Source organism: Pleurodeles waltl, chromosome 1_2, assembly GCF_031143425.1.
Source record: "Pleurodeles waltl isolate 20211129_DDA chromosome 1_2, aPleWal1.hap1.20221129, whole genome shotgun sequence".
Taxonomy (NCBI): domain Eukaryota; kingdom Metazoa; phylum Chordata; class Amphibia; order Caudata; family Salamandridae; genus Pleurodeles; species Pleurodeles waltl.
This window is the reverse complement of record NC_090437.1, coordinates 162322934-162347265: the sequence shown is the minus strand read 5'-3', so window position 1 is coordinate 162347265 and position 24332 is coordinate 162322934. Positions and strand designations below refer to the sequence as shown.

General features: G+C 46.9%; 1 protein-coding gene across 4 annotated transcripts in view; it reads left to right on the top strand.

Annotated features, from left to right (window-relative positions):
• Positions 1 to 24332, top strand: part of LOC138295404 (uncharacterized) — a 229700-nt gene that overhangs the window by 91985 nt on the left and 113383 nt on the right. For all 4 annotated transcript variants that reach the window (XM_069233701.1, XM_069233682.1, XM_069233693.1 and 1 more), the window contains exon 2: positions 23307 to 23361. In XM_069233701.1, the coding sequence (XP_069089802.1) occupies positions 23307 to 23361 (55 nt within the window). The remainder of the gene's footprint in view (positions 1 to 23306; positions 23362 to 24332) is intronic.

Sequence of the window (24332 nt, the reverse complement as noted above, 5' to 3'; positions counted from 1 at the left end):
CTTCCCCTTGTACTAGAACAGGAGCTGGATGAGGGTGGACCTTTTGGACTGCCTTTTTCAAGAGGGAAGTGTGGAACACTGGATGAATCCGTAAGGATCTGGGCAATTGTAGTTTATAGGTCACCGGATTGATTTGCTGAAGGACAGTATAAGGACCTATGAATTTAGGGTTAAACATGTGCTTCTTCTTGAAGTCTGTATGTTTTGTGGAAAGCCACACTTTGTCACCTGGTTCATATTGCGGTCCCTCACAATGTTTCTTGTCATAATGCCTTTTATATTTTTGTTTGGCTTTTTCTAAATGCTGTTGAATCAGTTTCTGGGTTAGATGTAAATGCTGAATGGTTTCTGACACAGCTGGAGTAAGAAAACTTTCTTGAGGAATTGTGATGGGCAAGGTGTCAGGATGATAGCCAAATAAACCAAAAAAGGGTGTAACGCCAATAGAAGTGTGGAATGAGTTATTGTAAGCTAACTCAGCTAACCAGAGCATAGATGTCCAAGAATGAAGTTCATTTTCAGCGTAGGCACGTAGGTATTGTTTCAAAGTCTGATTTAGTCTCTCCGTTTGACCCTCTGTTTGAGGATGGTGACTAGTAGATAGCGTAGATGTCACTTGGAGTGTTTTACACCATGTCTTCCAGAAATTGGAGGAAAATTGTGACCCCCGATCGGAGAGGATAACCTTTGGCAGTCCATGATAACGAACCACTCTGTTCAGTAAAATAGTTGCCAATTCACTAGAAGTGGGCAATTTTTTACAGGCAATGAAATGTCCATATTTCGTGAGACTATCTACTACCACCAGAATTACTGAATGCTGTTGAACCACTGGCAGACCGGTAATAAATTCTAAAGAAATGTGCTCCCATGGACGACTTGGGGTTGGAAGTGGATGTAACAACCCTTTTGGTTTTGAATGACTTGTTTTAATGCGAGCACAAACTTCACAGTTGTTTACCATTGCTTTTACATCTTTTGTTAGGGTAGGCCACCAAAAATAGCGTTGGATCAGTTCAAGAGTTTTAGGAGTACCTGGGTGACCTGCCGTAGGTATAACATGCAACCAATGAAACACTATCTTGCGAAGTTTGGTAGTGGGTACGAACAAACGAGCGTCATGAAAGGGTAAACCTTGCTTGATTGACCTTTTGGGATCTGCTTGGGCCCATGTTTGCCATTTTTCAACAGTGAAAGAGTTGCAAATTTCTTCAAAGAAATCTTCAGTTTTTATGATACATAGAACCTTGTCAGGAGCAATGATAGCTCTGGAGGCTTGAAATGCAGGCAACGTGGTAGACTCTTGACGGGACAAGGCGTCAGCCTTGCGATTATCTTTACCAGGCCAGAAGGTTACTACAAAATCAAATTCGGCAAAAAAAAACATCCATCATAATTGCCGAGGGGTCAAAAGTCTGGCGGAACTCATGAATTGAAGATTACGATGATCAGTATATACTGTAACAGTGTATTTGGCACCCAACAAATGATGTCTCCATTCTTTAAAGGCGACACAAATCGCCAGAAGCTCTTTTTCAGCAATGACATAGTTCTGTTCGGCTTCGTTCAACTTCCGAGACATATAAGCTACAGGATGAAGTTGACTAGTGTCTTTATTTCGTTGTGATAAGACGGCTCCTATTGCTACATCTGAAGCATCAGCTTCGACCATGAAAGGTTGATTCGCATCAGGATGAGTCAAGACTGGGGCAGTGGAGAAAGCTTCCTTCAAAGTCGAGAAGGCTTGATCAGCTTCTGGGGACCATACAAACTTTTCTTTCTTTCTTAGTAGCTTAGTGATTGGAGCCACTGTCTGGGAGAAATGATTTATGAACCTCCGGTAAAAATTTGCAAACCCCAGGAAACATTTTACATCACGAACAGTCTTTGGGGTGGGCCAATCAGATACGGCTTTTGCTTTCTTTTCTGCCATCACCATACCTTGAGGGGTAAGAATAACCCCTAAAAACTCAACTGTGGTAACATGAAACTCACACTTGGTTAGTTCGCAATATAAATTGTGTTTTCGAAGGGCTACAAGAATTTTCTTGACATGTTGGACATGTTCGTTTTCATTGTCTGAGTAGATTAAAATGTCATCGATGTAGACTATGGCAAATATGTCGAGGCACGCTCTAAGAACGTAATTCAAGAAAAATTGAAATGCTGCTGGAGCATTACACAGACCAAAAGGCATGACGGTGTATTCAAAAAGGCCATATCTTGTCTTGAACGCTGTTTTCCATTCGTCACCCTGTCTCATTCTGACCAAATGATAAGCACCTCTAAGGTCAAGCTTCGTGTAGATTTTTGCTTTCTTTACTTGTTCCAATAAGACCGGAATTAGGGGCAAAGGATATTTATTCTTGATGGTGACTTTGTTCAAACCCCTATAGTCGATGCAAGTTCAAAGTTTTCCATTAGCTTTTGGAACAAAAAACAAAGGCGAAGCTGCAGAAGACTTAGAGGGGCGAATGAAGGCATTCTCCAAAAATTGATCTAGGTATTTTCGTAAATGTTGATTTTCATGTTCTGACAGGGCATATACACGACAGTTGGGAAGAATCGCACCTGGGGCTAGATCAATTTGACAGTCATAAGATCTATGAGGAGGTAGAGTCTCTGCTCCTTTCTCATCAAATACATCTTTGTAAGATGAATACTGTTTGGGCAGCTGAATTTCTTTCTCCGCGGCAGTAGCTATGTAAGAGTTGCAAACTTTTGGTACTTGAATCTTTTGGAGACATTGTTCGTTACATAGCGCAGATGAGAACACGATTTTTCGTTCTGCCCAATTGATCTCTGGATTGTGATGAGTTAACCATGGCAAGCCGAGGATAATCCTATATTGGGGAGCATGGATCACGTCAAGGATGATTTTCTCTTTATGTTTCTTTCTTTGAATCTTATCTTCACAAATCATCAACAAGGGGATAGTCTGAAGAAATACCAGACCTCCAGTCAAGAGTTTTTCATCGACTGCCTGGATGATTTCTGGGGTCTTCTTTTCAATACATGGGATCCCCCATGCACGAACCAATTGGACATCAACAAAATTCCCAGTAGCCCCAGAATCGACTAGAGCTTTTTTGAAATAGATCTTTTTCTTGACCTGAACTCTTATTTCCAGTTTAAGATGTCTAGAGTGTGAAGGGTCCACGGTGACACCCAAGAGCAACCCTTCTCTGCATCTCGGGTGTTTTAGTTTTCCAACTCGACTGGTGCATTGGCTGCGACCTTCTGAACTGGATCTTGCTTGTTCTTTGGTTTGATTGGACAATCTTTGGCAAAATGACCTTTTCGCCCACAATAAAGACATTGTCCATTTTTTCTGCGGAGGTCCTTTTCATCTTTGGTCAAAGGTCTTCTGATGGTTCCAATTTCCATCGGTTCCGGCGTTCTTTCTTTCGGAGTTCTTGAGTCTCTGTTATCATGAACGCGCTATGAATATTTTTCAATCTTTTTGCTCGTTCCTTTACGTTCTGCTAAACGATGATCAAGTCTCAAGACAAGATTTATTAATTCTTGACAGTCTGTAGGTTGTGGAACGATTTGCGCTAAGATATCTTTAAATTCCTCTTTGAGTCCCTTGTAAAACAAGACCGCTTGTTTTTCTTCAGGCCAGGATGTCTCGGCAACCAGCCGGTTAAAGTTGGCTAAATACGACTCTAGGTCTTGATTTCCTTGGCGTAAATTTAATAATTCACAATCTGCTGACTGTGTTACAGTTCTACGATCAAAAACTCTCTCAAATTCACGAACAAAATTTCTCCAGTTATACAACAAGGGACTATTTTTACGCACAAGAGGAATTGCCCAAGTAGCTGCATCCCCAGACAGATATGATAAAAAGAAAGCTACTTTGGACTGGGCAACGGGAAAAGTATTTGGTCTGCAGGTGAAGTGTAGTTCCAGTTGAACCAGGAAAGATTGCGCTTTCAAAGGGTCACCTGAGAAACGTTCTGGGGGAGCTAAAGGAATAGCAGAAGGAACATTTAGGGAAATCGGATTACTTCCAGAAGCCTGAGAAGAAGTACCTGGCCAAGACACACCTGTGGGACTTTGATCCTTCTTCTCTACCTTATCTTGCAACTGACTAACTCTCTCTGCTAAGCTAGTTGTCAATTCTTTGGATGATACCACCTCTGCTTGGAGCTGGGTGATAGCCTTGACTAACTCGTCTAGTGTGGCCATGCTGAGAACATACACAAGCTAGGAGGATAATAATTTGTGGTCTCACTATTCTGTCAGAGTCACCAGATCCTCGGGGTCTGTGCACGTTCCCAACACGTCCACCACTGAACAGCTCCAAGAGTCTGATAGATAAATCACAGAGACTGAGAGAGTTGAAGAGGTGATTAGGAAGGGAACAGCTGGGAAGGAGACCTGTAGTAAGAAAAAAGGTTAGAACACACAATATGAAAATTATATCTCCTGAAATCAATACTAGACTATGATTCTAAGCCTAGTCACTCTGAAAACATGAAAAATCTAAGAGTTAAGTTTAAAATGACTAAGGGGGTCATTCTGACCCCGGCGGTCAAGGACCGCCGGGGCCGGGGTTGGCGGACTTTCCGCTGCCCATGGGAATCCGCCATGGCGGCGCAGCTTGCTGCGCCGCCATGGGGATTCCGACCCCCTCACCGCCATCCTGTTCCTGGCGGTTCCGCCCGCCAGGAACAGGATGGCGATGAGGGGTGTCGTGGGGCCCCTGGGGGCCCCTGCAGTGCCCATGCCAATGGCATGGGCACTGCAGGGGCCCCCGTAAGAGGGCCCCACTTTGAATTTCAGTGTCTGCTCAGCAGACACTGAAATTCGCGACGGGTGCTACTGCACCCGTCGCACATCCTCCACTCCGCCGGCTCCATTCGGAGCCGGCATCCTCATGGAGGGGTGTTTCCCACTGGGCTGGCGGGCGGTCTTTTGGCGGACGCCCGCCAGCCCAGTGGGAAACCCAGAATACCTGCGGCGGTCTTTTGACCGCGCAGCGGTATTCTGGCGGTTCCCTCCAGGCGGGCGGCTCCTGCCACCCGCCGGGGTCAGAATGACCCCCTAAGTTCCAAGATGGCCGGATACCTGTAGGGGAATCAAGATTAATTAAATGAAAACTTTCTTATTCAAGTACTTTCCTTTACATGAGAATCAGCAAAAAACATTCTGACTAAATTTTAAACCAGTCATATAAATCCTGTTTTGAGAATGTATACTAGGACTATACAATATTGCATCTAGAAATTCTGGCCTTCTGTGTACTCTTAAAATGTTTCAACACAAATTGCGCATATTGCAGATATATATATATATATATATATATATATATATAGTAAACACCATAAAAGGATTGTGCACCATGAATAACACAATATGGATTCAGGAAACAAATCACATAACTTGTCAACTCGAATATTACATAATAAATATCTTAGAATAGTGGCATACAATAAACAACATGAATTAAACTCGAGGAGAGAATCGTGCTTCTTGCCAGTTCGAGTGTTACCATGTAAAATACCAAGAAATGGTAGCACGCAATGAATATCAAAGTCAAATCATCATTAATAGAATCGCGCGTCTTGCCGATTTGTAAAACACGATGTAAATGTCAAGGAATAACAGCTCACAATAAATAACAAGATCAAAGTACAATGAAACGAATCGCGCTTCTCTTGCCGATTCTTAAGCCACCATGCAAATATCAAGAAATGGTAGCGCGCAATGAATAACAAAGTTAAGTGCTCATGAAACGAGTTGTGCGTCTTGCCAATTCGTAAAACATCATGTAAATGTCAAGAAATAGTAGCGCGCAGTGGACAACAATGTTTAAACAACATAAAACGAATCGCACGTATTGCCGATTCTTAAGCCACCATGTAAATGTCAAGAAATGGTAGCGCGCAATGAATAACAAAGTCAAACATTTATGAAATAAATCGCGCGTCTTGCCTATTTGTAAACTACCATATAAATGTCAAGAAATGGTAGCGCGCAAGTAATCTGTTACTCATTTAAGAATTTAAACCAAGAATATGAAAATTCTAAATAACTGTGTCGGGACAGTCCAACCACCGTCTTACCGCCTGGAACAATGATCACCAATGAAGGATTAGGGCAGAAGACTGGAAGATCCAAATAGGCCGCCGGGACAGGAGCTCAGGAAGAAGCTGCTGCTCTGCACCGGGACCTCTGAATAGTGAGCACTGGGAGTTGGGCTGGCTCTCTTTTATAGAGTCTTGGCCCAGCCCACAACCACAACCAGGCATGTTGCAGGGAAAGTCTCTGGAAGGCCCTGGAAAGGGGCCACACCCTAACACCCTCTGAAAACCTGCAGCAATACATTGCAAAGGAACAGTATTTGTAAGCATATTAAAAATACGTTTTCAGGATTGAACTCTGCAATGCAAAAGGTTAAACCACAACATATCAGCACAATGCATGAATTACTTTGTTTTGAGAGTGCTGGGTTTTTGCATTTTTGTCGCCAATAGAGCGCGTACTGCTCTGGTGTTGACAGATGCGTTTTATGCCAAGATCCTTAAAAAGGGGGAACAGTGGAGTGCTTGGTGGAAGGGACACAAGGTTTCTCAGGAAGCTGTTCTCAGCGATGGTTATGTCTTGGATTTTGGCATAACCCCATAGTTCAGCCCCGTAAAGTGCTGAGGTCACAGCCTGGGCTTCGTATATCTGTATTGCTGGGCGAATTGGTTTTGTGTATGAGAGGTGGAAGTCTTTTGATAGTGACCCTGTTGTTTGCTTTAGTTTTAAGGCTTGCTTTCCTATGTGTGATTTCCAAGACATGTTGTCAGTCAATGTTATACCCAGGTAGCTGAAAATGCCCACCTTCTCAAGTGTGGTGCCCTCTAGTGTAAACTTCCCTCTAAAGGATCTATGGGGATTAAGGGTCATTAGTTTTGTTTTAGAGGCATTGATTTCAAGTCCCCGCGTTGAGCAGAATTTCTCACAGCACGTGAGGAGTTTCCTTAGTCCAATAGGGGTCTTGGATATCAGGAGAGTATCATCTGCAAAGAGCAAGACAGGGATTTTTTGTGTGCCAAGTGATGGTGCGTCAGCCTCTACTCTAAGCAGGGAAGGGACGATTTCATTGATATACAGAGAGAAGAGGGTTGGGGCAAGCGCACACCCTTGCCGCACACCCCTTGATAGATGGGTTCTATCAGTTAGTTGCCCCTTGTAGTCCCACCTAACTCGTGCGTAGTTGTCCTCGTGGAGCCGTATCAATATTGCTAGGATATGCTCCGGGATTCCCATTCGGGAGACAGTATCCCATAGTTTGTTGCGAGGTACTAGGTCAAAAGCAGACTTTAGATCCACAAAAGCAACGTAAAGGCTCTCTTTACCAATGAGCACTGTTTTCCAGTATAAAAATAGGAACCTGAGGGCTTGATCAGTGGTAGATATTTTCTTCCGGAAACCGGCTTGGAGGGGACTAAGGATATCATGGTCAGTCATCCAGTCTTCGATCTTTCCCAAGAGGCAGTGGCAGAAGACTTTTTGCACACAGTCAATTAGACTAATTGGTCTGTAGTTGCAGGGGAGTGATCTGTCGCCCTTTTTAAAGATTGGGATAACAATAGCCCCTTTCCAGGACTCAGGGATAGGCACCCCAGATGCTATTGCGTTCGCTATAATGGTGAGGTATCTTGACCAGGATGCTATGTCGGTTGAGAACAGGTCTGCTGGGACACCATCCGAGCCAGGGGCCCTGCCGCATTTTATGGTGCCTAGGAAATAAGTTATGTCACTTTGAGAGAACAGCTGGGGTACTTCAGTTGTGGGTGCTAAAGAAGTGTTTAGGCAGGGGTCCATGCAGACAGGAGTGGGGCTATCATGGTCATGGGAGTACAGCCTGCTAAAATGATCTACCCAGTCTTTCGGGGCGATGTTGTTTGTAATGTCCAATCCACTGCTTTCTGGGCCTCGCGCTGCCAGGGACCAGAACAGACTACAGTTCCTCTCGTGCGCAGCGTCACTAAGTGCTGTGCACCACTTATCGCCTTGGTCACGCTTGGCTTTGCGTATGGCTGACTTGTAGGACTTTCTAGCTAGGCGGATGGCGGCGGCATCCTTAGATTTAATAGCTTGGATTAAGCACTTATTTAGGGACCGACACATTGTATTGAACCAGCGGTGCCTACCTATGGGTCTCTTGCCATCATGGGCTGTGGATACTGAGAAGTGGGCTGCAATATCCCTGAAGCATGAGGTGTAGATTAAGCTTATTTCCTTATAGGGGATTGCGGGACCCACCTCTAGGTTCATTAATGTAGGCTTTAGGGTGTTATTGGCTGCGTTGATGAGTGCGGGCCGAGCCGCAACCTTGTCCCACTTTAAGTGTTGTTTGTCGTTAACCAGGCTAATACCCTCTGGTGCTGCTACTGAGGAGTTAATCGTGGGCGAGAGGTTGCCCAAGGCTAACGCGTGAACAGAGAGAGGATTATGATCACTTTCAGTTCTTTCAACGATCGTCATATCGATGACTAGGGGGCAATAATCTTATGTCAAATAGACAGTAGTTGATTCTGCTGGTGTGGTTGGTTTTGTTGAATGTGTGATGGCCTTTGGCGTCTGATTTGGTTCTGCCATTTAACGCCCTGAGCCCGAATTCTATTGTCAGTGACTTAACTTGGACTGCGACCTGCGTCCATCTTTTAATGGGTGGAATGGACAGGGCGGGGATAGACCAAGCTCGATCCTCCTCGTCTGTGGACCTGAGATCATCCCAGTCTAGAGGTTCGAGCGTGACATTGAGGTCACCTGCCACGATGGTTTTATGATGGCGGGGACAGTTTTGCAAAAGGGCTGCCAGGACACAAAGGGTTTTGGAGACTTGACCCCCAGACCCCTCGGTGTCGCGGTTCTCAACGGTCTTACCCTCGCAGCGGAGAGGCGTAGGGGAACGGTCCTTGTTCCAACGGGTTCTGCTCTGGCCGAGGTAGGGGCGACCCCTTCCGGTAGCCACGGTGCTGTTTGGTATGAGCGAACCACTACAGTCCGTGCCCTCCAGAAGGAGTCCCAGAGGAAAAACCCCAGTAGGGTAAAAAACCTCCACAGGAACTCCCTGAAACGAAAGGAGGACACCAGGGTATTAGGACCGCAGTTCAGGAAGGCAGGAAAACAAAGCAAATCAGGAACAGACAGGATTCGCAGAAGGATATCAAATAGGAGCGTGACTATCACCAAGGAGTGTTGCAACGCAATGAACAGGCAGTTGGAATCCCCTTAAATACCCCTGGACAGGAAACAGGAAGTAGAACACCGCCATCTTGGATTGGGGAAAAGAAAACAGTAATGAATTAGGTATGTGTGTTAGACAATGCATGCTGGGTAGAGAGGAAGTGGTAAGCATGCTGGGAAGAGAAAAAAGGCAAGTATAAAGAACCCCCAGTGTAAGGGTTCGGTTTGTCCTAGGAACATCGGTAAGTGGTGGTGGGCAGGTGAATACATGCAAGAGAAATAAATGTTAAGCGCATAATGCGCTGTGTGCGGCCATGCCTGAAACCCCCTCGGGGTTTCAGGCTCTGCCGCGTCTGCCTTTAAGGCAGAACTTAAAAAAGGGGGAGCGGCGAGCGCCGTGACCCCCAGACCGGCTCCCTGGAGCCTTTATGGCCCTCGCCGGAGCCGCGGCGACCCCCGCGACCTGGGTGTCTGCCTCGGCGTCTACCGCGGCCCGGCGTCGGCCGCGGCAAAATTAACGTGCCGCGCCGCGGCAACCTGAGCCCGCGGCCGCAGCGAGCGCTGCGGTGTAACAGTATGCCCCCTCCCCAAGGCCCCGGGTTTGTGAGGGAAGAGCCGAAAAAAGCGGCGGATTAAAAGAGGAGCATGGACTGAAGAGGCATCCTCCCAGGAACACTCACTCAAAGGGTACCCCTTCCAATGAATAAGGTATTGGAGGCGCCCATGGAAAACTCGAGAGTCACAGACCTCCTGCACTTCGTATTCAGGCACATTGTCAACCAACAAAGGAGGGGGACAGGGCAACTGCCTATGAAAGAGATCAGGACGGTAAGGTTTCAGTTGCGAGACATGGAATACTGGGTGGATCTTCCATGTCCGAGGTAGGCGAAGACGCATGGACACTGGGTTGATCTTCTTGAGAATGAGAAAGGGACCATAAAAGCGGGGCTTGAATTTGTTTTGGGTGAGTCGGAGAGGTAGGAATCTAGAGGAGAGCCAGACCTTATCATGGACTTGATATAGAGGAGCCGCACAGCGTCTCCTATCTGCTATTGTCTTCATGCGGGACTTGGTGGACACAAGGTTAGAATGGATAATTCGCTGTATACCCCGTAGCTGTCGAACGAAAGAGGAGATGGCGGGAAGGTTGGAGTTGTCTCTCAGGGGAGTTGGGAAGGCCCTGGGATGGAAACCATAGGAGCCATAGAAAGGAGAGACTTTAGAGGCACTGTGTAGAGAGTTATTATAGGAGAATTCGGCAAGCGGTAAGTAGGGAGCCCAATTACTTTGTGTAGCGTTACAGAAGCTACGTAAGTACTGCTCGAGACCCTGATTGAGTCGTTCTGTTTGTCCATTGGTTTGAGGGTGGAACCCGGATGACAAGGCCACCTGGATCCCCAAGATCTTGCAGAATTGGTTCCAGAAACGGGAGATATATTGGGGACCTCTGTCTGATATAATAACTTGGGGTAGCCCATGTAGCCTGAAAATTTCTTGAGTAAAGACCTGACTTAACTCCTTTGCCGTGGGTAACTTTCTCAAGGCCGTGAAGTGGGCCATCTTGGTGAAGGAGTCCACAGTTACCATTATGACGTGGTTTTCCATTGAGGAAGGTAAGGCGCACATAAAATCGGTGGATATGGTAAGCCATGGGCCTGGGGGAACAGGTAATGGGCGGAGTAAGCCCACAGGTCTGGTTCGGGGTGTCTTGGCTTGAGCACATGTAGGACAGGATAACACATATGCCTCAGTGTCAGCCTTGAGAGTTGGCCACCAGAAAGAGCGAAGCAAAAGATCTTGAGTCGCTTTCACTCCTCGATGACCCGCAATAGGAGAATCATGGCACATGTGTAAGGCTTCGATTTGCACTGTTTTAGTGGGTAAAAACAGGGCCTTATCATGATAATAGTAGTCATGATCTATGTGCAGCTGTGGACGTAACCTCTTTAGTTCTGTTTCGTGTAGACGGGCATATTCAGACTTAACTTGATCTAAAAAGGTCTGTGCTACCCCTATGATTTTATTGTTGTCGAATAAGTTTTGAACCGCGGAATCACCGCACCCAGGATAACGTCGGGACAGGGCATCCGCCAGGATGTTCTGAGAACCAGGGATGTAGGTGATATAGAAATCATACTGGCTGAAGAAGAAGGCCCATCGAGCTTGCCGGCTATTTTGGCACTGGAAATTTCTTAAACACTGTAGATTTCTATGATCGGTCCGGGCTTCGAAGGGCTCCTTTGATCCCATCAAAAAGTGTCTCCATTCAGTGCACGCGACCTTTAAGGCGAGTAATTCGCGTTCTAGCACGGAATAGTTTCGCTCAGAATCAGATAGAATGTGGGATAGATAGAATACAGGGTGTTCTAGGTCATCATCGTCTTGTCTTTGTAACAAGGCAGCCCCAATGGCTCTTTCTGAGGCGTCTGTGACAACAATGAATTGTTTGCTAGTGTCTGGATGTCGAAGAATAGGGGCTTGACTAAAGGCTTTCTTTAAGTCCTGAAAAGCTGACTCAGCGCCTGGTGTCCAACAAAAACCTTTCTTTAGGTGTTCCTTTTTGAGGGTTTGAGTAATGAAGCTGGTTCTCTGGGCAAAGTCTGCTATGAACTGCCGGTAGAAGTTGGCTAGTCCCAGAAAACATTGAGTCTCCTTGATGGAAGAAGGAGATGGCCAGTTCAATATAGCCTGTACTTTGTCTGAGTCCATGGCAATTCCGGTTTGGTCTATACAGTATCCCAAATATTTCACTTCTATCTGATCAAATTCGCATTTTTCAGGCTTACAGAACAAATGATGTTGTCGGAGTCTTTCTAAGACTTGGCGGACGTGTTTGGAATGTTCCTCTGGATGAACCGAATAAATTAGGATATCGTCAAGATACACTACCACTGTTTGTTGCAAAAGATCAGAAAAGATAGAATCCATGAATCTTTGAAAGATGGACGGGGCATTAGTGAGTCCCAAGGGCATTACTCTATATTCGTAGTGACCAAAAGGTGTTCTAAAGGCGGTCTTCCACTCATCACCTTCTCTGACTCTTAGCAGATGATAGGCTCCTCGGAGATCCAGCTTAGTGAACCTCTTGGCTCCTCTGACTGCTTCTAAGATGTCTTTGATGAGGGGTAGCGGATACCGGTCTTTGATAGTGATCCTGTTTAACCCTCTGAAGTCGATACAGGGACGCAGGTCTTTGGTTTTCTTTGGTACAAAGAAAAGAGGAGCCCCGGCGGGTGAAGAGGAGGGAGTTATTAACCCACTTTGTAGATTCTCATCTAGGTACTCCTTCAGAATTTGTTTCTCTGGTTCGGTGAGGGAGTACATCCGCCCAAAAGGAACTACAGTGTCTGGCTCTAAAGAAATGGCACAGTCGTATTCTCTGTGGGGTGGCAATTCAGGTCTTTCTGGCTTCTGGAATACATCGATATAGTCCTGATACTGTCTGGGAACTCCCTGTAGAACATTAATGGATCCTCCCACCTGGGCAGGTGCTGTTGAGAGACTTTTTGGGGACCAATAATCCCCGGCCGGATAGCAATGGTGTTGACAAAAATGGGAGGATAACGAAATGGTTTTTGTTTCCCAGTTGATGTAAGGATTGTGCCGTGTAAGCCATGGAATTCCCAGGATCATGACATGGTGTGGTGATGAGATTAAGTCAAACGAGAGAATTTCCTGATGTTTACCGAACTGTAAACAGAAAGTAGGGGTGGTGTATTGTACCGGTCCAGAGGCCAAGAGTGACCCATCAACAGTATGTACCTGTTCTGGTATTTCTTTGGGTATTTGTGTTATTTGTTGTTCTTTGGCCCAGGTTTCATCTAAATATAGGCCACTGGCTCCGCAATCCAATAAAGCCAAAGTTCTTGCTTCGCGGCCATCAGTTAAATGGAGGATAACTGGTAAGAGAAAAAGAGCAGTTCCTTCCTCCCTGGAAGAGCAAATAGAAGGTATATCACGATATCCCGTCCTCACCCTTCTTACTGGGGACGGGAGTTGGCGTTTCCCAAGGGCTTGGTTGGACGAATGGGGCAGGCGCGAATTAGGTGACCAGCTGCACCACAATATAGGCAAAGCCCCTTCCTTCGTCTATGTTCCCTTTCGCTGGCGGATAGAGGTCCGCGAGCTGTGTCAATCTGCATGGGCTCTTCCTCGGTATTCCCTTTGGATTCAGGGCGGGCTTCCTCGGAACGATGGGCGAAGGGACGAGATGGTACTGAGTGAAAAGGCAAACGACTCTTCTTTTTCTCCATTCGTCGTTCATTTAACCGATACTCTATAGTTAGTGCTTGGTCCATCAACCCTTTGAGGTTTTCTATCCTGGCAGAATGTACTAGTTCATCTTTGATGTCCTCTCTTAGACCTCTACGGAAGAGTGTCACCAAGGTACGTTCCACCCAGGTTGTTTCTGCAGCTAATTGTCTGAAACGGGTGATGTATTGTAATACATCCTGACTCCCTTGTTGGACTTCGCAAAGAGCCTCTTCTGCTGAAGCCTCGAGTCCAGGGCGTTCAAACATCTGTTTAAAAGTAGTGATAAAGGTGGAATAATTAGATAGACAGGGATCGTTTCTGGTTACTAGAGGTGTGGCCCAGGCCAAGGCTGGTCCTGATAAGGCACTAATCAAATACCCCACCTTGGTCTTATCTTGTACAAATTGCGAGGGGCGAAAGGCAAAGTACACCGTTAAGGCATCCAGGAATTCTTTTAATGTGGTGGGATCCCCGGAAAATCGAGGTGTAGAGGCGGCTACTGCAGGGACATCTGTGGTCCTGGAGGCAAAGGTTTGTCGATAAACAGTATTCTCAGTACGTAATTGCTGGAGTTCTTGAGCCTGTTGTTGTATCGTCGCCAGCAGGTCCTGGTTAGTAGGTTCCGTGTTTACCACTGGGTTATCCATAGTTCCGGACTGCAACAGGAATTGTGGGCGTTGCAATCTGTCGCGGTTCTCAACGGTCTTACCCTCGCAGCGGAGAGGCGTAGGGGAACGGTCCTTGTTCCAACGGGTTCTGCTCTGGCCGAGGTAGGGGCGACCCCTTCCGGTAGCCACGGTGCTGTTTGGTATGAGCGAACCACTACAGTCCGTGCCCTCCAGAAGGAGTCCCAGAGGAAACACCCCAGTAGGGTAAAAAACCTCCACAGGAACTCCCTGAAACGAAAGGAGGACACCAGGGTATTAGGACCGCAGTTCAGGAAGGCAGGAAAACAAAGCAAATCAGGAACAGACAGGATTCGCAGAAGGATATCAAATAGGAGCGTGACTATCACCAAGGAGTGTTGCAACGCAATGAACAGGCAGTTGGAATCCCCTTAAATACCCCTGGACAGGAAACAGGAAGTAGAACACCGCCATCTTGGATTGGGGAAAAGAAAACAGTAATGAATTAGGTATGTGTGTTAGACAATGCATGCTGGGTAGAGAGGAAGTGGTAAGCATGCTGGGAAGAGAAAAAAGGCAAGTATAAAGAACCCCCAGTGTAAGGGTTCGGTTTGTCCTAGGAACATCGGTAAGTGGTGGTGGGCAGGTGAATACATGCAAGAGAAATAAATGTTAAGCGCATAATGCGCTGTGTGCGGCCATGCCTGAAACCCCCTTGGGGTTTCAGGCTCTGCCGCGTCTGCCTTTAAGGCAGAACTTAAAAAAGGGGGAGCGGCGAGCGCCGTGACCCCCAGACCGGCTCCCTGGAGCCTTTATGGCCCTCGCCGGAGCCGCGGCGACCCCCGCGACCTGGGTGTCTGCCTCGCGTCTACCGCGGCCCGGGCGTCGGCCGCGGCAAAATTAACGTGCCGCACCGCGGCAACCTGAGCCCGCGGCCGCAGCGAGCACTGCGGTGTAACACTCGGATGTAGATATTGAAAATGTTCACAACAGTGTCAGGCCCGAATGATAGACGAAGACCTAACAGGCTGGGAGAATCGGTGGGTAGCTGTAATATATGACAGTTAAGTGATGTTCTGATCCAAATAGTCAAGCCCCCTGAAGGCCTGCCTCTAGTACTGGGCACGGCAGGGATGTAGGAGTTTGAATAGCCTGTTCGAAAAAGTGGATTGGTTGACCATGTCTCTTGAAGAAGACATATGTCATGTTCATCAATAAAAGAGGTGAAGGATGGAAGAGGGAGAATAGATTTCAAACCTGCCACGTTCCATGAGACAAGTCGTACCCCAGTGAGTGGTTTAACTATCCTGTCTAGTTGCCTGGTATTTACATGATTAGCTGCCAGAGATTGATTTGGCAGGTATGGTTGAGTGGGAAGAAGTAGATCAGTGCCAATGTTGGTCAGTGAGACCTGGGGTGAGTGGTGATGTTCCTCTAGTGGAGCTGACCTGGCCCTGGTGAGGGAAGTGCTTGCAGGCTTGGCTATCGGTTCTTGATTTGGTGGGCAATATTCCTGCAAGATGAAAGGTGCAGTATTGTCATATTTGAACAATAAATGGTCAAAGGTCTTGGGGAATATATCATGAATGGGAGAGAGAATACTTGCACTGGCAGTGTTAGGGATTGCAGCAGGCCTTGGGGTGATTGATATTAGTTGGTTGTGTGGTTTATCAGCATAGATTTTAGATGAAGCTTTAAGTCAATCGTTCTCGCCAAGGGTTATATACATTTTTTGCTGGGCAGTAGCTCGGGCAATCCCCGTAGTGCGTAGGTGGCCTAGAGTATTCAAACTGTATGCGCAAATGTGCTGGTGGGCTTGTTCTAGCATCTAGGGCCACCAAATTGTCCACCATGGTCCCGTCCTTGAGTGTCAGTTTTAAAATGTCAAAGTGTGTTCCCGGGTCTGGCCATCTTGCTACATTGATTATGTCCTCGCGTATTACAGAGCAACAGCCTCTTACATGGCGAATCCAATGGATTGCCTTGTTTTTAATAGAGTCTGCCCCTTCCTTATGTGTCGATGTGTTTAACTTGGGAACGTTGACCATTAGAACTACATTACCTGATTGAGACCAATCAATGGCAGGCTGTGTAGAGTATCTTGGGGCAGTATTGCTCATGAGTTTGGGGATTTTGTGATGGTCGTCTAGTGTTTTCCCTGCGCCTAAACTGTTGTGCGAAGGAGTGTGGAGTAAGTTCTTGGTCTTAGTACCAACTGGGAGGAGGCCATCACAGCTGGGTGCTGAAAGAATGGGCAGATTCGTCATGGTGCCTGGTAGGGTTTGGCTTTGGGTAAGGTTCATGGTGGCCGTGCCATCTGCAAGAGTTAACTGTTTTACTATTGCAATTAATGAGTTAACCATGAGCTTAAGTTCTAGTACTTCCTTTTTAAAATCTTGTATGCATTGAGTGTGCTGTGAGTTTATGTGGGTTGAGTGTGTGCTTGCGGCTGCTAGCCCACCCACCCTGATACCTGGGTCGATGTCATCATGTGATTCTAGGGCGTTAATTAACGGATTAAAGCGGTTGCTGCACTGGATGAAATCGTTAGAGCCCAGTGGTAGCTCCTGCACTAGAGATGGAGCAGTGTGGTGTAGGAGGCTGGCCTGGCTTGTAGTGGGTACCAAGGGGTACTTACACTTTGTACCAGGTCCAGTTATCCCTTATTAGTGTAGAAGAGGTGTCTAGCAGCTTAGGCTGATAGAAAAGGGTAGCTTAGCAGAGCAGCTTAGGCTGAACTAGGAGACATGCAAAGCTCCCACTATACCACTAGTGTCATATGCACAATATCATAAGAAAACACAATACACAGATATACTAAAAATAAAGGTACTTTATTTTTATGACAATATGCCAAAAGTATCTCAGTGAGTACCCTCAGTATGAGGATAGCAAATATACACAAGATATATGTACACAATACCAAAATTATGCAGTAATAGCAATAGAAAGCAATGCAAGCAATGTACAGTCACAATAGATTGCAATGAGAGCACATAGGCATAGGGGCAACACAAACCATATACTCTAGAAGTGGAATGCGAACCACGAATGGACCCCAAACCTATGCGAGCTTGTAGAGGGTCGCTGGGACTGTAAGAAAACAGTGAGGGTTAGAAAAATAGCCCTCCCCAAGACCCTGAAAAGTGGGTGCAAAGTGCACCTAAGTTCCCCAGAGAGCACAGAAGTCGTGATAGGGGAATTCTGCAAGGAAGACCAACACCAGCAATGCAACAACGATGGATTTCCAGACGAGAGTACCTGTGGAACAAGGGGACCAAGTCCAAGAGTCACGATCAAGTCGGGAGTGGGCAGATGCCCAGGAAATGCCAGCTGTGGATGCAAAGAAGCTGCCACCAGATGGTAGAAGCTGTGGATTCTGCAAGAACGAAGAAGACTAGGAACTTCCCCTTTGGAGGATGGATGTCCCACGTCGTGAAGAAGCTTGCAGAGGTGTTCCCACGCAGAAAGACCGCAAACAAGCCTTGCTAGCTGCAAAGGTCGCGGTTAGGGTTTTTGGATGCTGCTGTGGCCCAGGAGGGACCAGGATGTCGCCAATTGCGTGAAGAGACAGAGGGGGCGTCCAGCAAGACAAGGAGCCCACTCAGAAGCAGCCAGCACCCGCAGAAGTGCCGGAACAGGCACTACGAAGAAGAGTGAACCGGAGCTTACCCGAAGTCACAAAAGAAGGTCCCACGATGCCGGAGGACAACTCAGGAGGTTGTGCAATGCAGGTTAGAGTGTTGGGACCCAGGCTTGGCTGTGCACAAAGGAAATCCTGGAAGAGTGCACAGGAGCCGGAGCAGCTGCAAATCACGCGGTACCCAGCAATGCAGTCTGGCGTGGGGAGGCAAGGACTTACCTCCACCAAACTTGGACTGAAGAGTCACTGGACTGTGGGAGTCACTTGGACAGAGTTGCTGAGTTCCAGGGACCACTCTCGTCGTGCTGAGAGGGGACCCAGAGGACCGGTGATGCAGTCTTTTGGTGCCTGCGGTTGCAGGGGGAAGATTCCGTCGACCCACGGGAGATTTCTTCAGAGCTTCTAGTGCAGAGAGGAGGCAGACTACCCCCACAGCATGCATCACCAGGAAAGCAGTCGAGAAGGCGGCTGGATCAGCGATACAAGGTTGCAGTAGTCGTCTTTGCTACTTTGTTGCGGTTTTGCAGGCGTCCAGAGCAGTCAGCGGTCGATTCCTTGGCAGAAGGTGAAGAGAGAGATGCAGAGGAACTCTGATGTGCTCTTGCATTCGTTATCTAAAGAATTCCCCAAAGCAGAGACCCTAAATAGCCAGAAAAGGAGGTTTGGCTACTTAGGAAGGAGGATAGGCTAGCAACACAGGTAAGAGCCTACCAGAAGGAGTCTCTGACGTCACCTGCTGGCACTGGCCACTCAGAGCAGTCCAGTGTGCCAGCAGCACCTCTGTTTCCAAAATGGCAGAGGTCTGGAGCACACTGGAGGAGCTCTGGGCACCTCCCAGGGGAGGTGCAGGTCAGGGGAGTGGTCACTCCCCTTTCCTTTGTCCAGTTTCGCGCAAGAGCAGGGCTGGGGGATCCCTGAACCGGTGTAGACTGGCTTATGCAGAGATGGGCACCATCTGTGCCCATCAAAGCATTTCCAGAGGCTGGGGGAGGCTACTCCTCCCCAGCCCTGACACCTTTTTCCAAAGGAAGAGGGTGTAACACCCTATCTCTGAGGAAGACCTTTGTTCTGCCTTCCTGGGCCAGGCCTGGCTGGACCCCAGGAGGGCAGAAACCTGTCTGAGGGGTTGGCAGCAGCAGCAGCTGCAGTGAAACCCCGGGAAAGGCAGTTTGGCAGTACCCGGGTCTGTGCTAGAGACCCGGGGGATCATGGAATTGTCTCCCCAATTCCAGGATGGCATTGGGGTGACAATTCCATGATCTTAGACATGTTACATGGCCATGTTCGGAGTTACCATTGTGACGCTATACATAGGTAGTGACCTATGTATAGTGCACACGTGTAATGGTGTCCCCGCACTCACAAAGTCCAGGGAATTTGCCCTGAACAATGTGGGGGCACCTTGGCTAGTGCCAGGGTGCCCACACACTAAGTAACTTAGCACCCAACCTTTACCAGGTAAAGGTTAGACATATAGGTGACTTATAAGTTACTTAAGTGCAGTGGTAAATGGCTGTGAAATAACGTGGACGTTATTTCACTCAGGCTGCAGTGGCAGGCCTGTGTAAGAATTGTCAGAGCTCCCTATGGGCGGCAAAAGAAATGCTGCAGCCCATAGGGATCTCCTGGAACCCAAATACCCTGGGTACCTCAGTACCATATACTAGAGAATTATAAGGGTGTTCCAGTATGCCAATGTAAATTGGTGAAATTGGTCACTAGCCTGTTAGTGACAATTTGGAAAGAAATGAGAGAGCATAACCACTGAGGTTCTGGTTAGCAGAGCCTCAGTGAGACAGTCATCACACAGGTAACACATACAGGGCACACTTATGAGCACTGGGGCCCTGGCTGGCAGGGTCCCAGTGACACATACAACTAAAACAACATATATACAGTGAAATATGGGGGTAACATGCCAGGCAAGATGGTACTTTCCTACATGTGGGTGATAACATTCCTGCCCTCTCCCTGCCCTGTAGTGGCTGTGTCTTGTTGTCCACATTTCACAAAAATCTCATCAATTTTCTTTGGGCCAGCCCTCCTATTGGTTGGGGAGTGCTCCCCCACAGTGCTGTTAGAATTATTTCCCTGAGGAGTAGTTAAAATTCCCTTGCATTCACCCAAAAGAGAGTCAGTTCTGTCCATAACGCAGTTACTAGCTGCATGCTTGTGTCTTTTTCGCTTAGCTTTTAGCACAGCCCCTGCCCCAGCCTCTATTGCTTTCCTTTTACCCATCTGGGACGGTTATTGGTGATAAAATGTTCTACAGAGTATCAGTATAATGAAGCAACCTACGGGATGGCACAGTGTTGGCAATAGCGCATAGAGCTAAGATCAATGATGCTGGTGCAGGTGAAAATGGCTGCCTCCTGGGGCCTCAAAGCAGCTTGGGATATGTTGTCCCTCTCGAGTCTTTAGCGCGTCCCGCGCTGCTAAGTGCCCCCATGCGCTTTATAGCGCTCGTTGGTGTCAAGTGGGTGCAGGTTAAAATGCCCGCCTCCTGGGGCCTCAAAGCAGCTTGGGATATGTAGTCCCTCTCTGGTCTTTAGCTCGTCCCGCGCTGCGAAGTGCTCCCACGCGCTTTATAGCGCACGTTGGTGTCAAGTGTGTGGAGGTGCAGGTGAAAATGGCCGCCTCCTGGGGCCTCAAAGCAGCTTGGGATATGTAGTCCCTCTCGAGTCTTTAGTGCGTCCCGCGCAGCGAAGTGCCCCCACGCGCTTTGTAGCGCTCGTTGGTGTCAAGTGGGTGCAGGTGCAGGTGAAAATGGCCGCCTCCTTGGGCCTCAAAGCAGCTTGGGATATGTAGTCCCTCTCGAGTCTTTAGTGCGTCCCGCGCAGCAAAGTGCCACCACGCGCTTTATAGCACTTGTTGGTGTCAAGTGGGTGCAGGTGCAGGTGAAAATGGCCGCCTCCTGGGGCTTCAAAGCAGCTTGGGATATGTAGTCCCTCTCGAGTCTTTAGCGCATACTCTCACTAATTATATCTGTGTTTCATTTTCATATTCTAAAAGGCAACCTCAGCCCCTTTGCTTGAGAAAGTGGTCAGTTACAACAACGAACTGTGTTGATTTTTCTCCCAAGAACTTATCTTCACTGGGTGTTGATCAGCATCACATTCCACTATTGCAGGTTATGCATAAAACAGGATACATCTATCCTTCAAGATACAGTAAAATCAAGAAAGAGGAGAAAGATACAGGATGGTCAAGGCTCTTAAGTATCTTGAAGGACGGATGCATCTTGGGCATGGCCACATGAATTATGCTGCAAGTGAGGACCACATTTCACAGCAGGGTTGACTAAATTATAGGGTAAGAAAGGGGAACTATTGCAGGAAATTTGGAAGCTGTATCACTTCAATATTTTGTCAGTTTTACACGTCAACTATGTACGGGACAAAGATTTCCTCTAAGTAATATCAGTTTAATGCCTAAATGTAGCAATCTGCAACTAACGGTGACCAGTCTCTGGCTACACAAGGCCTGCAAATGCGTAGGAACTTTTGAAAGGATGAATGGATAGACGGTTGAAAGGATGGATGATCGAAAGATTGGATGAATGAATGAGTGGACCGATGGATGGAAGGAATGTCAGTGGATGAAGGGTATGGTAAAGGATCAAAGGATGAATGAATGGAAGGGTGGGAGGATGAAGGGATAGATTGGAGGTTGTAGAGGCGAAGAGAACTAATCTAGGAAGTGTCGTTCTTATTGTTTCTCTTATTCGTTGTCGTTATAATTTTGGTTCAAAGTGGGTGATATTTTAATATTATGGTGACTCCATTGCCCTGGGCCTCATTTTTGGGGGCTGTAACGCATTTTCCCTCATCATACACTTACTGAGAGGAGGAAAAGTAAAACACACTAAAGGGGAAAGAAGGACAATGGGAAAGACTGAAAAAAGACACAAAAGTAGAAAGCAGGAACCTGCAAGAGTGAGATAAAGGGGCAGAAACTGGTGATAGATTAAAAAGACGTGAGGTGGAATGAAGCCTGCGCAGCCTTGGTATTCGGTGCTCTGGAATTTAATGGCACTGGGCCCTGGCTTCTGAACGGAGCTTTGGGCATCTACACTCATTCTTTTACAAATTAAACACTGTTTATGTAGGTATTAGACCAACATGGTGCACACCTAGCTGCAAAGCAATGAGAGCTACATAAAAATGCTCTGACAGGGCAATTTAGGGTTTAATCGTTTTACAAAAATATTAAATAAATAAAATAAGAGATGGTTCACAATAAAGGAAGCAGGTAATCAAATGGGATGAGGGTAGTTGAAGAGGGCCGATAGAAAGTGATATCCAGACGGCACCTCGTTCAAGGGGTCGAGTGGGAGTAGGTCGGGTAGGTAGAGACAGGCATTGGGTGGATTTGAACGATAAGGGTCTGTTAGTGGCATGGTCCTCAGAGAGTACAGCACCATGTGTGGGTATATGGTGGTAAAGATCTGTTTGAAAGCATGGGTCTTCAGCTGCTTCTGAATGTGGAGAAGACAAGGTTCTTGCTGAATGAGATGTCATTCTAAGGTCAGGAGTCCTAGCAGGAGGAAGCTTGGGGTCTCCTCTTCTCCTTCTTGCTTCTCCTTCTGTCCAGGCAGGTGAAGCCCTGCTAGGTGTCGGTTGTCAGTTATGTTGGGTGTTGCCCTTGGCTGCTTTGTCGATGATGCAGCAGATCTTGAATGTGGCGCGTCCTGGTAGATGGAGCCCTTGGAGTCTGTTAGTGCGGAGTGATTCTGCTGTGTTCATAAAACGCTGTAACAGGATGCGCTTCTGCAGGTAAGACAATGTCCAGAGGTGTCAGGTAGGACTCTGGGACGACGGCCAGCAGGGCAATAGACAATACTGAATACATTAGTAAATTATTAAAATGTGAGTGGGCCGGGTAGGACAGGGGCAGAGAATAGACCAGGCACCAAATTGAAAGTTGCCCACAGTTATGAACTAGCAAGTAAAAAAACATAAAAAATAAATAAATAAAAGAGTCCTGCATTCGTAAATCGAGCAACTTTAGGAATTTTTTAAGGCATGCTTTCTGGTTTTTTCCTGATTGGGAAACTACAGGTATTTGTGCTTGGTGTAACCAGTATATGAGGTAATATTAGAGCAATGCGGCAGAGAAATTCACGGTGTTCCTTCTCTATCAGAAAGATACAAACATTGATATATCCCTGATCTTTTGCCCACAAGGCTCAGTTGGTGTGTCCACTCTGCATGTGATGAGATAACGTCCACAGCCTGCACACTGCTGCTACCTAGAGCCGTCAGGGCTTTATTTGAATCTGTTTACAGAACCAGCCTACAAACAGCCACGCAACCAGCCTACCATCCGATAAAACCGCCCCACACACAGCCCCACGAATTGTCAGACTGGCACATTTGCCACTCCCAGAGTGGCTTATAGGCCTGTTCGACTCTGAATGTGGACATCTCTTTGCTTGAAATTACCATAAAAAACACTACAGTAGACGGCCCTTTCCCAAGCGACTGGCTAAACTAACTCTGATATGGTATTTTAGCCGGTGGTGTTCACCTCTGATTTTTGATCACATAAGAAATCTGACTAATGTCTGAAATCTTCTGCTTTTTTCAAAGGTACTTGGATTCTTTCCCTAAAGCCCGAAAAAGAAATATCGAAGGGAGGTTGCAGGTAAGGTACTACATCCCCACCCAAAGCGGAAGTGGCCAATGGTGTATTATTCCTTTCTCGAATGTTCACCACATTTTATATTAAACACTGAAGCTGCTTCTATTTCACTGACTGCCTTATATATTTTCCTTACGTACATAAAAGGAATGTTCATTCCAAGTGAGATACAATTACGGTTTCTGCTAAATTTTTGTGCTAAAGCTGCAATTAAAATATTAATGTTGTCATTCTGCACATAAATCAAACGCCTGTTTTACATTGTGTTGGTCATTTGAAGCTATGAGGAGAATAGCAAGGTATGCTCAGTTCAAGACAGTTTCACTGCGAGAGCTCAATGGGCGTCAGTACGAGTGTCCCAGAGTGTGTGTGTGTGTTTGTGTGTGCGTATGTGCTGGGGAAATTAATTCCACACCCCAGTGTTAATTGTACCATGGGTCCCAAAAGAGCTTCAGGTTTGCGAGGTTAACTGGATTATGGGTTGAACCCTAATCTCCCCCTGAAAAAACAGGATTTACTGGGGGATCTGTAATTCTGGGTCGGATTTCCCTGGATAGTTCCTATTTCTCCCCTTCTGTTTTCTACAGAGATTTCAGCTGCTTTCAGCAGTCAAACTCTGTGGGGAAGACATGACAGGCCCGCATAACTTTGCTGGCTAACAGATTACCAGCCCCACCAGGAATTACAGTCCTGTTATAATGAGGGCCTATGTGGCATAATGGAAATGGTAAAGCTGGGAGGAAGGCCGTCTGTTTTCAGGTGCACTGAAAAGGTTATCTGAGTGGTGTGTAGGCTACCATTAGGTGCACTGATGGAGATGTGTTGAGTGTCCTTCCTTTAGAGTGTCCAAAAGTGCTGTTAGTCAGGATTGAGGCACTTTGATAGATCTGTATTGGTTGTCCTAGAATAGCAGGAAGTGCTGTAGGTCAGCATTAAGGTGCTCTGATGGAGTTGTGTCCTAATATTGGAATTAC